Source organism: Cyanistes caeruleus, chromosome 11 (assembly GCF_971803275.1).
Source record: "Cyanistes caeruleus chromosome 11, bCyaCae1.hap1.1, whole genome shotgun sequence".
NCBI classification, from domain to species: Eukaryota; Metazoa; Chordata; class Aves; order Passeriformes; family Paridae; genus Cyanistes; species Cyanistes caeruleus.
This window is the reverse complement of record NC_141711.1, coordinates 19,136,529-19,149,667: the sequence shown is the minus strand read 5'-3', so window position 1 is coordinate 19,149,667 and position 13,139 is coordinate 19,136,529. Positions and strand designations below refer to the sequence as shown.

General features: G+C 51.1%; 1 protein-coding gene across 1 annotated transcript; it reads right to left on the bottom strand.

The window, feature by feature from the left end:
• Positions 1-1,900: 1,900 nt before the first annotated feature.
• On the bottom strand, positions 1,901-9,585 carry LOC111944025 (uncharacterized). The gene is made up of 16 exons (XM_086845376.1): positions 9,221-9,585; positions 8,854-9,119; positions 8,434-8,525; positions 8,247-8,348; positions 7,843-7,967; positions 7,604-7,766; positions 7,411-7,517; positions 7,081-7,194; positions 6,816-6,934; positions 5,571-6,656; positions 4,965-5,250; positions 3,922-4,048; positions 3,402-3,473; positions 3,100-3,187; positions 2,309-2,390; positions 1,901-2,090 (listed from the first exon to the last, which is right to left on the bottom strand). Exons 2-10 carry the CDS (start codon positions 8,894-8,896, stop codon positions 5,617-5,619), a joined length of 1,905 nt encoding a protein of 634 aa, XP_086701502.1. The 5' UTR covers positions 8,897-9,119; positions 9,221-9,585; the 3' UTR covers positions 1,901-2,090; positions 2,309-2,390; positions 3,100-3,187; positions 3,402-3,473; positions 3,922-4,048; positions 4,965-5,250; positions 5,571-5,616.
• Positions 9,586-13,139: the final 3,554 nt, after the last annotated feature.

The following is a 13,139-nucleotide window of genomic DNA, read 5'->3' as shown; positions in this document are numbered from 1 at the left end:
ATAGCTGCAGATGCCTTTGTGGCAGCTGCCTCTTCAGCCTGATACTGCAAAAGAACATTATGAACTGTCCGCCACAGTTTTTCCATTTTTTTTAGCAGTTCTATCATCATTTAAAACAGCTTCCCACAATTTATCTCCAAATTTTTGCCACTCACTTAATTCATGGACTGTATGGGGATTCTGAAAACACCCCCGGGCATACCCATAAGCAAGAAGTCCAGGAAGCTCCTTGCACAAATCAAAATCTTTAACCTGTCGCTTTTCTAAAAAGCAGGTAAATAAATCATACGCTGCTTGCCTTTCCATCTTACCGTCAGTGCGTGCTGTTGCAGCCCCTACAAAGTTTCAGCAGCACCTTACAGCAGGACTCTTCTATAAGGACGCCTGGGGCGCGGCAACGTTGCTTTTTGACCAGGACTCTCCTGTGAGGTTGCCTGGAACACGGCACAGCTGTTGCGTTTGGCCGTCCTTGCTGCGGAGGACCCGTCCCCTGACACCAACTCCCTTGGCTGACTCCAACTCCTTTTTAAGGTCCCAAAGATCCCAAAGGTCCCAAAGGTCCCTGCTGTTTGGGCACCTTGATGAGTTCGGCGGAAGAAATGCAGCACTCAATATGAATGATCAGCAAGTCTCATTTATTGGTAACTCTAAAACCACTTATATAGCTTCAATAATTAGGCTCATACCTAGTGCAAAAGCAAGCTCGTTATTGGATATTTTCATTTAAGGTCAACTCCACCTAATTCCACATTCCTGTGATCGCTCACCTATGCTGAATTCACATTCTTCTGATCACAGCGTCCTGTTCTCAGTTAACAGTTATCACTAAGGTCTTCCTGACTTTGCAACATCTCACACTAACCGAACTCTACTGTCTAATTCTTTCCCAGCTAACAGCTGCATGGGAACATGACCTTTGCTAGCTAGCCATTGCTCTCTACAGTTCTAACAATGTAATGCCGGGATTTGATACAGTTGTCCCTCAAATACCCCAGGTAAAGGGAGCTGAGTGCTTCGATTCCACAGAAACCATGAGACAGTATCAAGACAAGTATGCTGCTATGAAGGAGCACTCTTTTTTTTCTGCCATGGAGAGAGAGGACTCGCACGTGGAGGAGACCGTGGTGTTCCTGCACAGGGACTCACCCCTGACCAGAATCATGTGTGACAGGGAGCAGGAGGGCCCTGATGTTAGTGAGCAAAGTGAGGGCAAAGCAGCCCTCCCACAGCCTGTCCCAGGGGCTGTCGGGGTGGCCAGCGTGGGGCCCAGAGCAGAGGCCAAAGGAGGCAGGAGCTGCTCAGCCAGGCCAGGGCTGGGAGCCTCCTTCCTCCTCAACTGGGGCCCAGCTGGGCCAGGGGGCAGCTGTTGGGAGCCCCGTGCCCGCAATGGCCGCTGTTCTCCAAGGCCTCCAGCCCTGCCCATCAGGCAGGCACGCAGGCAGGGACAGAGCAGCTCTTGGGGCCGATGCTGCGGGCTGAGAGCCCCACAGAGCTGCTCATGCCCGCTGCCATTGTGTCTGTCCCCTGCAGCATGCCTGCTGTGTCGCCGTGCAGAAGCTGACCCCTGTGCTTCTCCAGGCCCTGGCAAGTGCCCCTGTACTGCTCCTGTGCTGTCCAGGGCACCCACGGGCGTTGCTCGCGCCTGAGAGCGACCAGAACCAGCGGGGAGTGTGACAGCTCTGCTGGTCTGGGCTCGGCTGTCAGGCCAAGCCCCCGGGGCTGGGGGCAGTGTCCTTTTATGCTTGGCAGAGCCCGTAGGCTCCTGGAGGGCTGGGGGCACTGCTGCGGCCCAGCCTGGCCCAGGCCTGGGAGGCCTTTGACATTGCTCTTAGATCCTTGAAAGGATTTAAACGGTAAGGTTGCTTGGCAACTTCTTCAAGGAACAAATATGACACGATTCTTTTCAAGAAAGGGTTTATTAGTTTGGGTTCAGTTTCCCTATGGAATTCTTATGCTTCCTTAGACGATCCAGAAATTAATGAAAATCTAACATATTCCTAGGAGAAGTTTTTGAATCCACTACTTGCAGAAGTCTCTAAAGTCACTGTTTCTCTTAAACACTTCCCTTACATCTAGCTAGCTAGCTGCTCCTGTAACAGAGAGAGATGCAGTGGTTTACTTGGCTGGACATCACAACATCATGTTACACACACCAGTATACCAACACCCATTTGTTCCCTGACAGTTCCAAAGTTTCAGGCTCTTCTGGAGGTCCTGAATTAATTTTGCATGCACATCCATAGCCGTGTTCCCTCCCCATGCTCAGCATTCAGCCACAGTTACCAGGGAGCCAATGTTCCATACTCACCTCAAGCAATAAATCTACATATGTCTTCCCAACCCACTTTGTCTTCACTGAGCTCTACAGATCTACAAAATAACTTTAGGCCCTGTGCACAAAAGAAAACACAACACCAATCAATAGGGTTCAACCCTTCTGATTCGGCTGCTGCTCCCAACAATCATGAATGAACAACACGATAAAGTCAGAAGCTCTATCCTCCACGTCCCTCCTATTCTCTTCTCCCCCACCACATGTTGGCTCCAGCAGAAATGTTCCCTACTGCAGCCTGGTGTACTAAGAAAAATGAAAGGCAGCAGCTGTCTCCCTGAACATGCTGCAATCTAAATTGCAGTGAAACAGCAGCTCTTGCATTAAATGCTCAGCAGCAGGATCCCACAGCTGGCCCCAGAAGCGCTGCCTGCCAGGGGCTGAGATCTCCATTCTGACACACCCTGCAAATCAGACGGGCTGGAAGATTGCAGGGCCGTAACTGTATGAACACAGCCATACATTTCATCCGCGTTATCTAGCAAGTCTCAAGAAACAAACGTCATTTAAGCCTGTCTTGAGACTATATTCTACAAAATAGAACAAGCAATTGTTTTGGTGGCCTGTGTAATTTTTGGGGGCTGTGTATGTTTTCTTTTGTTGTTGTTGTCTTTGTTTTTAAATCGAAAATTCACTGGCTTCAGAAGAGCAAGCCCCAGATTCATTAGGATGAAGAACCGCACGGACGTATGTGGCTGACAAGAACACTCGGCATGTCTAACAGTAACACCAGAAAGACAGGAAAAAGTTAAAGGAGATAGACCTACCTGAAAGGATCCCAAATGTCTCGCTAACCTGTCTAGTGACTATTTTTCTGCTAAGCTCTAAACGTTCCTATAGCTATGAGGTAATTATCTGAAAGAAAGGAAAGGCAGAAAGCTGCTCAGCCTTTATTTTTTACCAGGACTGTCTCATGGGATTCTACCACAACTTTGACCACAAGAAAGGATGGCAAATTTTGACTACAGAGCATTCATAACCAGGCAGCATTTTTTCCTCCTTACTCAAGTCCAGTAAGGGTTTAAAAGGGAAAAATATACAAAAGGGGACTGAAGAAGTTGTGTCGTACCTCTTTAGGCATTCGTCATCTATGGAGAAGAAGAAAACTCTAGCACTTTCTGTGCGTGGTAGAGAAAGAACCCTAGACAAGTACAAAGGGGTTTTAGCATCCTAAAAGGTCCTATCAAATCCCATGGGCACGAGTTAGAGCTGTAGTGCCTCAGAGAAATGGGATACACGGAAGAGCTTTCCTGCATAGTATGCAAATAAAGCCTTCTATAAAAAGACCCCACGTTTGACACAAAAACTGACTGTGTCTTTGCCTTGTGGCCAAACTCAGTTTGGGGTTGGCCAAACCAAAACAACCCAGTCCATTTCTTGTGCTCAGCTTCTCTCTCTTCACATTCAACTTCACATCCAATGGGCTGCTGGGACTCTGGACTCCACACAGCACCAATGGTTTTCCAAGATGACTTTCCTTGCTCAGAGGTGTGCAGTGTCAGTTTCCCATTTCCTCAGTGCTGCCACTAATATTCCCACAGCATCCAACTACTACAGCCAAGTAGACAACAAATACAAATGGAACTTGCCTTTCTTGGTGCTTTGCAATTTCTGACATCTCCGGCTCATCAGCACCCTCAGAAGTGATGTCTTGGAAATGTGAATCCTCTTGCCACGTGACTTTTTCCGGTTTTATCGTTCCAAGTATGTGAGGCCCTGCAAAACCAGCAGCAAAAGAGAAAGAAAGCCAAAACCAGATTATTTCTCTGCTTGCCAGGAAAAATTCCTTCTTTCAAGTGAAATATTTATACCGGGAAAGACAGATTTAGGAAGGACAGAATCTTCTCCTCCCTGATTTCCTGAGCTGTAGCTCTGCTCCAGGATCTTCCACTTTCTTCTAGGCATCTCCTATGTATTCTTAAATATTTATCATTGCATCCAGAAGACAGTGAATAGCTCCTGAATACAGCACAAGTGTGCTGGGCTTGTTGCTTTGTGTTGTTGCATTTTAATATTTTGGATAACTCGGCACGGTTTCCTTTCATTCCTACCTGACTGTGACTTGATTAAATATTCCTTCATCTTCATTTCATAAGGCCTCACTTTATCTGAGGTTAGGACACCCCAATGATCCTTCAGTGTCATTCAGTTTCCTTTTTCTGAAGGTCCAGGAATAGAATTTGGTAACTAACAGAATGTTCATGGAGCTTGGGGTCAACTCCAGGATTTTGCTCCTCCCTCTACCTTAACACCCATTTTCCTTAAAATCCTCTTGGGCTCTAGGTAACTTGGTATGACTGCTGTGTCACCTTTTTCCCTCTTTGAGAAGTTTAGGGCACAACAAGAAGCTTTTTCACCACTCTGCAAAAATCCCAATGCCTTCTCAAGGCGTGCACCTCGAAATTCCTGAGATGCAAGCAGGAGTTACCTCTCATTAATCTCCCACAACCTTGGCAAGTAGAAATGAAGATCAAAATACTTCTGCATAATTACTAACTTCTGCTGCTGAAAATCCTCTGGATTTAATCCTCTGGATTAAAATCCTCTGACCTTCTTCACACCATATTGCTCTACAGTGCCTGCCAGAAGCTGTTCCTTAGAAATGGCTCCGTTAGGAGGGTTCTGCTGTTACCTTCTTTGATGCCCAACTCCTCTGTGTCTTCAAAGAAGGAAAACTTGAAAGCACTCGACTCCTGAGTTCCGTCGTTTTCAGGCAAAGGTCCCAGACGTTCGTCTGGGGCAGAGTCCTGCGCATCCTCTTGGTCCCAGGCTATTTCCACTGTCTTTTCCGGTTTGACCTTTGAAGGTCCAAGCAAGTCTTTTAAATCAGCAGCAGTGTCGCAGTCGATTTCTCCAGACACTTGAGGCAGTGTCTCACTCTCTTCCTTCTCCCTCTGCTTTACTGAAGAAAGGTTTTACTGAAATGAGATTGATCAAGGATGGCAACACAGCCCACGGCCTTTTCAAAGACAGCTTCCCTAAGAGCCACCTTGCTCGTCATGTCTCCCTAAACGTATCCAAGCCATTAAGGACTGGTTCACTTTCAAGGGGAAGCAGTGTGGAAATATCTGTCTAAAGGCAGCAATGAGTGTCCTTTTTAATTAGCTATGTCCTCAGGTGTCTTTTTCCTTCACAATACATGGTAACATAGAAATCAAGGATCACAGAAATGCCAAGAGCTAATCTGGGTTTTCCACAGACCTGCAAATCTCAAGGTCCCTGTACTGACCCTTCTCACCTTCACTTACAGCCACAAACAGAGGGACTAGAAAGAGAAGATGACACTACGTGCTGCTGTTAGAGGTCCGAGTTGAGGCCCGACGTGGCTGGCAGGAGCGGTTGCTCCAGCGCGACGTCCCCGACGGTGTCCCCCTGCGCCTGGGCCTCTCAGCGCTGGCTGCTGTCCTCCTGCTCCCGTCCTGCCGACTCCTGGACCGGACAGGTCGGTTTGAGGCCCGACGTTGCAGGCGGGAGCGGCTGCGTCTGGGGGACGTCCCCGAGGATGTCTCCCTTTGCCTGCGCCTCTCAGCATTTGCTGCTGTCCTCCTTTTCCTGTCCTGGAGACCGCTGGGCTGGACAGGTCGATTCGAGACTTGACGTGGTAGTCGGGAGCGGCTGCGTCTGGGGGCTGCCTGCGATGGTGCCTCCCTTTGCCTGGGCCTCTCTGCCCTCGATGTTGTGCTGCTGCTCCTGTCTCGGCGACTCCTCGACCGGGCAGGTGGACTCTGGGCCTGAGCTTCCTGGCGGGATCGGCTGAGTCTGGGGGCTGCCCGCGATGGTGTCTGCCTTTGCCTGGGCCTCTCTGTCCTTGATGTTGTCCTGCTGCTCTGGTCACAGTGACTCCTTGACCAGACAGGTGGACTTAAGGCCCGAGCTTGACAGCAGGGGCAGCTGCATCTGGGGGAAGCCTGCGATGGTGTGTCCCTGGGCCTGGGCCTCTCAGCCCTTGGTCTTGTCTCGCTGCTCCTGTCACGGCGACTCCGTGACCGGACGGGTCTATCTGGGGCCCGACTCTGCTGGCGAGAGCGGCTTCGCTTGCGGTCAGGCCCAGCACGCCTGGAATGGACCCTGTCCTCAGGGCCCATGGAGCTGCTGTGTCTTGGCCTTGATGTGCTTGGGCTGCTGCTGTCTGCCAAGGATGAGGCTGCACGCTGGGGGCTGCTGTGACTGCTGGCCTCTGGAGATGGAGAACGGGGAGCCAGAGCTGATGACACCGGGCTGCTGGTGGGGCTGATGGCCTCAGATTCTGAGAGGCCCTGAGAAGATTCCAGTCCTGACTGTCCGGTCAGGCTGGGGCCATTGAGCTCCGGCTCATCCCTGGCACCTGTAAGAGCAAACAAGAATGTCCGAGGCCTGCCAGGCCTGGAGCAGGCCATGCCCGACCAGAGCACTGCCCCCAGCCCTCCAGGAGCCCATGGGCTTTGCCATGCCCAGCCTGGGCACTGGCCCCAGCCCAGGGACACCCGCCTGCTTTGCCTCATACCCGTGCCGAGACCAGCACAGCTCTCACACTCCCAGTGGGTTGTCCTCACTGTCAGGCCAGAGCAGCGCCTGTGGGTGCCCTCAGCAGCACAGGAGGAGCACAAGAGCAGCTCCCAGGGCCTGGGAAAACAAACGGGTTGATAGCACTGAAGACAAAGTGTCCCAGCATGGGATTGTGCAGCCCAGCACCACTGGCTCCTTCTGCTTTCAGCCCTTCCTGAGACACAGATTCCCTGCAGAGCCCCGGGTGCAGCTTCCCAACTCACCCCTCTTCCTCTGCCTCCTCCCTGCCTCCTGGGTAAAGGCATTCCCTGGCATTGCACCTGCTGTGCCTCTCTCCTAGATCCGCAAAGGCATTGTTGTCTTCCCATGTTGGCCCTCTGATGGAGAAAGGAAAAGCTGATGTGTTTCTTCTGCCCTGCCCTCACGGAGGTAACAGGGTGACCCTGCTCTTCCTCCAATGCTTTTCCAAGTCCCCTGAGAAGCTCAAGTCCAGACTCCCTGGATGGGGCAGGGCTTGGACTGCTGGGGCAGGGCCTGGCACAGCACGGCACTTGCACCCTCCTGCCTTGTGCTCCCCGCAGAAGGACACCAACCTGATGGGGGTGCGGATCCCCATGCGGAACATCTCCACAAGGAATTCCTCACTATCTCTGCAGAGGGGGCAGCTGAAGTGCAAAAGACCAGCGCGCATGGCCTGTCCCTGCAGGGCAAACAGAAGCAGTGTGAGCCAGGCCCTGGTGCTGCTGAGCACCTGCTGTGTCCCAGGCCTGAGGGCATGGCTCCCACCTGGAGGCAGTCCCTGTGGAACCAGGCTCTTTTGCACGTCGGGCACACGATGGTGTTGAAGGTCATTCTGTCCTCCACTGGCTCCATGCAGATGGGGCATTCGGTGCCCGGCTCTGGAGTCACCTGCACCATCTGCACTGGACGGTGTCCAGGGCAGAAGGACCTGGGGACAAAGGGATAGGCCTAATGAGAAAGTCTTGGTCCTTCCCCAAGGGTGGCCAGAAGGGGAGAGGAGCTACCTGTATGGGGCAATGTACTGTGTAACACAGCCGCCCTCCTTGGCACAGGGCAGGTGGAACCATCTGTTGCAGCCTTCCTTGCAGCACAGGATGGTGGCCCCGCTCTGGCCGCAGACGCAGCAGTGCTGGAATGAGCCAGGCAGCCCCATCAGCGGCAGCCTGGGGACCTCCCCAGGCCGCCCCAGGGCTGCAGGCAGGGAGCAGGATAGGGCCGCTGCTGGCGCTCAGCCCACAGAGCCAGCTGGTGAGGGGAGCTCCTGTGCCAGAGGCTCCACGGAGCTGCTGGGAGCCAGACTTTGTCCCACAGCCGGCTTCATGGCCGGCCTTCCTTGCTGGGGCTCTGGGCTAAGCTCTGGCCAGCCTCTCCTGGCACAAATCTGCCTGCTCTTTTGCCAGGCCCTCACCTTCCATGCCGCCCGCCTGACTGCAAGCTGGATATCTGGAAGGAGGAAACCCAGGAGTCCAACACATTTTTTTGCTTGCCGGAAAAGCAGCGTGGCAAAATACTGCAGAAAATGGGAAGAGCTGATGAGGACAGGGTGGCAGGGACTGCCCCTTGCAGTGCTGGAGGGAGTGCCCGGAGCCACTCACCAGGCAGAAGATGTGGGCATAGAGCCCGTATTTCTCCTGTTTGTCGCCGCAGGTGTCCGGGTCAGCCTCTGAACGGCGACACAGCAGGCATGCTGCAGGGGACAGACACAATGGCAGCGGGCGTCAGCAGCTCTGTGGGGCTCTCAGCCCGCAGCATCGGCCCCAAGGGCTGCTCTGTCCCTGCCTGCGTGCCTGCCTGATGGGCAGGGCTGGAGGCCTTGGAGAGCAGCGGCCATTGCGGGCACGGGGCTCCCAACAGCTGCCCCCTGGCCCAGCTGGGCCCCACTTGAGGAGGAAGGAGGCTGCCAGCCCTGGCCTGGCTGAGCAGCTCCTGCCTCCTTTGGCCTCTGCTCTGGGCCCCACGCTGGCCACCCCGACAGCCCCTGGGCCAGGCTGTGAGAGGGGCTGCTTTGCCCTCACCTTGCTCTCTGCCATCAGAGCCCTCCTGCTCCCTGTCGCACATGGCGGCTGTCAGCGCTGAGTCCCTGTCCAGGAACGCCGCTGTCTCCGCCAGGTGCTGGTCCTCTCTCTGTGGGAGGAAGAAAAGTGATGGGAGTTTGGAGAACAGGCCCAGAGCTACGAGGGTGCTACTCCCTGGTCAGCCCTGCGTGAGCCCTGCTCCTGTCCGCCTTCTGCTCCCGTCGTCGCGCTGAGGAACACCGTCGTCTCCTCTGGATATTCCTCTGCTGATTATGGGAAGGGAGAGGCAGGTGAGCCTGCAGCACAGGCCCAGAGGCCCGAGGTGTGGGGCCCCTCTGGTCCCTGGGCAGCTGCTTCCCTGTCTTACCTTCTCCTCCCGTTGCCAGGTCGCACTGACACACGGCCTGAGCCCAGCCTTCCCTTTTGGGGCTTTGGTCGCACGCGTCACAATGGCCACTCTGACGTCAGCATCTTGCTCCCAAGATTCACGCAGCCATGGCCTCACATGCCCGGTAGCCACTTGAGGCCACCCCCTTGGCAACCGAGGTTCTGACATGGTTCCAAGCCTTTGGTCAGCACGGAACCAGGCCAGAGACTCCTGCAGCAAGTGCAGGGTCCAATCCCAGGCTCCAGGGCAGCCATCGAGGGTGGCACTGTAGGCACAAAGGTGCTGTTCAGGCACGGCCACCCCAGGGCTCCTGCCCCTGGCAGTCGGTTGCCCAGAGAGCTTGTGCAGAGTCTCTTGCACTGCACAGATTCCAAACCTGCTCTTGGTGCACCGACATGTTCCTCTAGACCTCTCGGCAATAAACTGAGATGAACCTGATTTCATGCCCGTGCTGATCACTGTTGGGAACAGGAGATAAAGCTGGGGACCACGTCAGCTGCCTCCCAACCGCAATTCGCCTGTCATCTAATAATCTAATAACTTTGACATTTTGTATTAAAAATTTAGTATTAAGTATTAGTATTAAGCTCCCGAGAAACATCATCTTTTACACTGACTCAGTGGAAACCCAGAGAATTCCTTGGGAGTTTTCTGTGTACGTCTGACTGGAGAGGTTTCAACCGTCCTTGTCTCGGTAGTCCAAACCAGGAGGATGTTTTTCCCACAGTAAAGGAACGTTGCTAGTTTGGTCCATGTTTTCCTTCTAGCAAATATATTGAAAAAACACCGCTTCCCTAAGCACTGCCTTGCTTTTCATGTTTCCCTAAAAGTATCCAGGCCCATGAAGGAGTGGTTACCTTTCAAGGGCAATGTCTAGGTTGACTGTATGACACTGTCTCCCCTGTCATCTGCTCTACGCCCGGACATGGGTCCTGCAGCTTTAAGCTAGGCCCAGGGGAAGGGGGGAAACCAGGGGTGTTCTTTTGGCTGTCTGTTCAAACACAGGTTCTCCTCCACTCTCAGCATTGATTCTTTCCCAGCAGAGATAGGGGGAGTTAAATTCTTGCTTGTAGCTAGCTTCAGTTTTGCCAGCTGAGGCAAGAAGTTGCTCAGGACTGCATAGAGCTTCCCTGCACACCCTTCATTTCCCTTTATTATGGTAAACCACCGCAATAACCTGATCAGAGATAGCCCTTTAAGGACTTTAAACGGATTGCGGCAGTTCGGCCAGCATCTTGGCTGGATCCCATGTGAGATCTTGCTTCCCTTTTCTTTTAGCCCTCTGTCTCGCCCGTCGATTCAGTTGCATCGAACCATGGGGTGTTCCATCTTCTCGGCAGCAGGGATAACTTTCAAGGAAAGACCCTTTTTCTCGAGACTGCCGTTTTAAGAATTGCTCCCAATTTTTATTTTTTACCCCTGGGATATCACACCTGACTTTTGTCAGTGTTTTGCAACAACGTATTGCAATTATTTCAATAATATATGGTAAAGGGGTATTAGGATGATAACAATAATTTTCCGTATTTATCCCAAAAGCATAAATCTCCCACCATCGATCAGATCCTTTTTCAAATTGTCCTGTTTGCACACCTTCCTGTAATGCAATCTCAGTCAAATTTCTTTCAAACTTGTAACACTCTGTGCAAATCCCTCTTGGCGATTGACCCCACTTAGAATGTGTCTACCACTTTTCTTTACACACTTTACAAATGGAACATACAAAAGGATAACATTCACAATTTGGTACTGTACACAAGATTTGCATGTGAGAGTTCATCAGGGTCTCATCTCTATGTTGATGGTAGAGAGCGAGAAGTATCTGCTGAATTTTCTGGATCAGCTGAAGGTAAATCACTGGGATCAGCAGGTTTAGTCCATCGGCTCGGCACCCAGACAGGCTGTGTGTTGGTAGACACACAAAGATAACCACGTCCCTGTCGTGGTTTTAAACTAATAACTAAGAAAATTACTTACTTCTTGCTGTGAGATATGGATTAGAAGAAGAGCAAAACAGGCATACAACTTAAAAGGGAAAAAAAAGAAAGTTTATTGACAAACCACAATAATAAGAACACCAGAATAAACTTCCAGAACAACCTTTCCATCCCCTATCTACCTGTCGTTCCGATTGGGAACGGCTAGAAAGAACGACACTGGACTCTCAAGGGAGTAACAACACGAGAATTCCTTAGTTTATTGCTTCAGCTCTCTCTTATAGACAGATACGTGGAAAGTACAGAAAAGAAACTCTTATTGGCTAACAAAGTGCTACATTACCATCATTGGTCAGGGGCACTCTGCCCCCCTGACTGTCTCCTGCAAGGAGAAACAAGAGGCTGCAAAACAACACCTGCAAGGCTGTTTAGTGTCCCTGAGAATTGTTTTAATTCCTTCTCATATTTTTCCCAGGATACTTTCTCAAGCAGCCTGAGGAGCCATGCGGCCTGCAATTTGTACAGGCACTGTAGTTCAGATTTAGCATCTATATCTACCCACTATTCCCTTGTTCACATGACAACAGAGACAAAAACTCTGGAACTCTGATGGTTAAAACAGTCCCAGTTCTTGCTAGTCTTTTCACCAGTCTGTATAGAGAAACAGAAGTTTCTTCCTGTTAATTTATGGAGTTTCTCACAAGAAAACTATTTTTCTTATAGTTTTCTATTGCCCTAATGTTAGCTGCTCAGAGCTGCTATTATTAGAGTTCACTCCTCCCATTTTCACATCACTCTGAAGTATGTATGGGCCATGAGTCTAGAGATAGCATTTTTAAGGATATGTTATTCAAAGGCAAAAAAAGTCTTCTTCATCTGTTTCTGTGAGCTTCACCAGAAAACAGTTTTCTCATTGCCTCTCAAGGCTTTAAATCTCTCAACAGTTTTCTCATTGCCTCTCAAGGCTTTTAATCTCCCAGCACTTCACTATACTATAATTACTCTTTACTCAAATTTACACTTTGAACACTATTCCTCTCTAGATCTTATATCATGAATTAAAGGAGTTCTTTTCAGGACTTCATTGTCCATCTCCATAGTTTTCACAGGGAGATATTTCAGCTTAATTAAAGCATCTTCTTAATTCTCTACCTTTCTTGAAGCTTCTTTTCTTTCTTGTCACTGGTAGTTTATAAAGTCTCTTTTCATGTTGATCTTTCTCTCTCTCTCTCTCTGGATAAAAAGATTAATCCGCAAGTCTCATCTGGGTAATGAAAGAGTTAACATCTTGCCCAGGCTTTTGTAGATGGTTTGGAGGTCTCTGCCGAACAGGAGCTGGAGCCGTCTGTGATGGAAAGTTCCTCATGGCTGCTCTGGAGCGTGTAGTCGCTGTTCCAACCCGCTGCAAGTCCAGGGCCTCTCTCTTTCTTCACTGGGCAGTTTCTAGTGAATTAGTTACAGCAAAACCTGCAGCCGAGCCAGAGATCGGCTCGGCCCGGCCCGGGCCCGAGGAAAACCTTCCCTGGGCCCCCCCATCTCCCGGCCGGGAGACGGGGCAGGCCCGGCCCCATCCCTGCCTGGCCACATGGCCTGGGCAGGGACGGGAGGCCTGGGGCTCCGCCACCCTCCACAGCCAGGAAACAAAGAGAACCCAGAGAGCTCTGCTTTTACATTTTAAGGTAGGGTTCACAAGTTGATCCCACTTTTCAATGGCCTAAACTGCTGTCAATTCCCAGCAATGACCGATAATTGGTCAGGAGAAAAGACTCCAAGCACTTCCCAGCAACTCCAACTCCCTTAAAGGTAAAGTAACTCCATGACAGTCCCCAATACAGTACCTTGCTGGGACCTCCCCACAGACCTGTTTTTGGATCTTTATAGCGAACCCATATTGGACTTTGAGTTTTCTCTGCTTCACGTGCACTATGATGTACTGCTGCAGGCAAATCACTGTTTCCAAA

Bases quoted from the DNA above. Each gene is read 5' to 3' on its own strand.
- LOC111944025 (XM_086845376.1), bottom strand. From the start codon at position 8,896: ATGTGCGACAGGGAGCAGGAGGGCTCTGATGGCAGAGAGCAAG. The intron at 7,968-8,246 runs GTGAGGGCCTGG...GGCTCATTCCAG, and splicing joins TCAGGCGGGCGGCATGGAAG to CACTGCTGCGTCTGCGGCCA. The intron at 7,518-7,603 runs GTGGGAGCCATG...TTTGCCCTGCAG, and splicing joins TCCACAGGGACTGCCTCCAG to GGACAGGCCATGCGCGCTGG.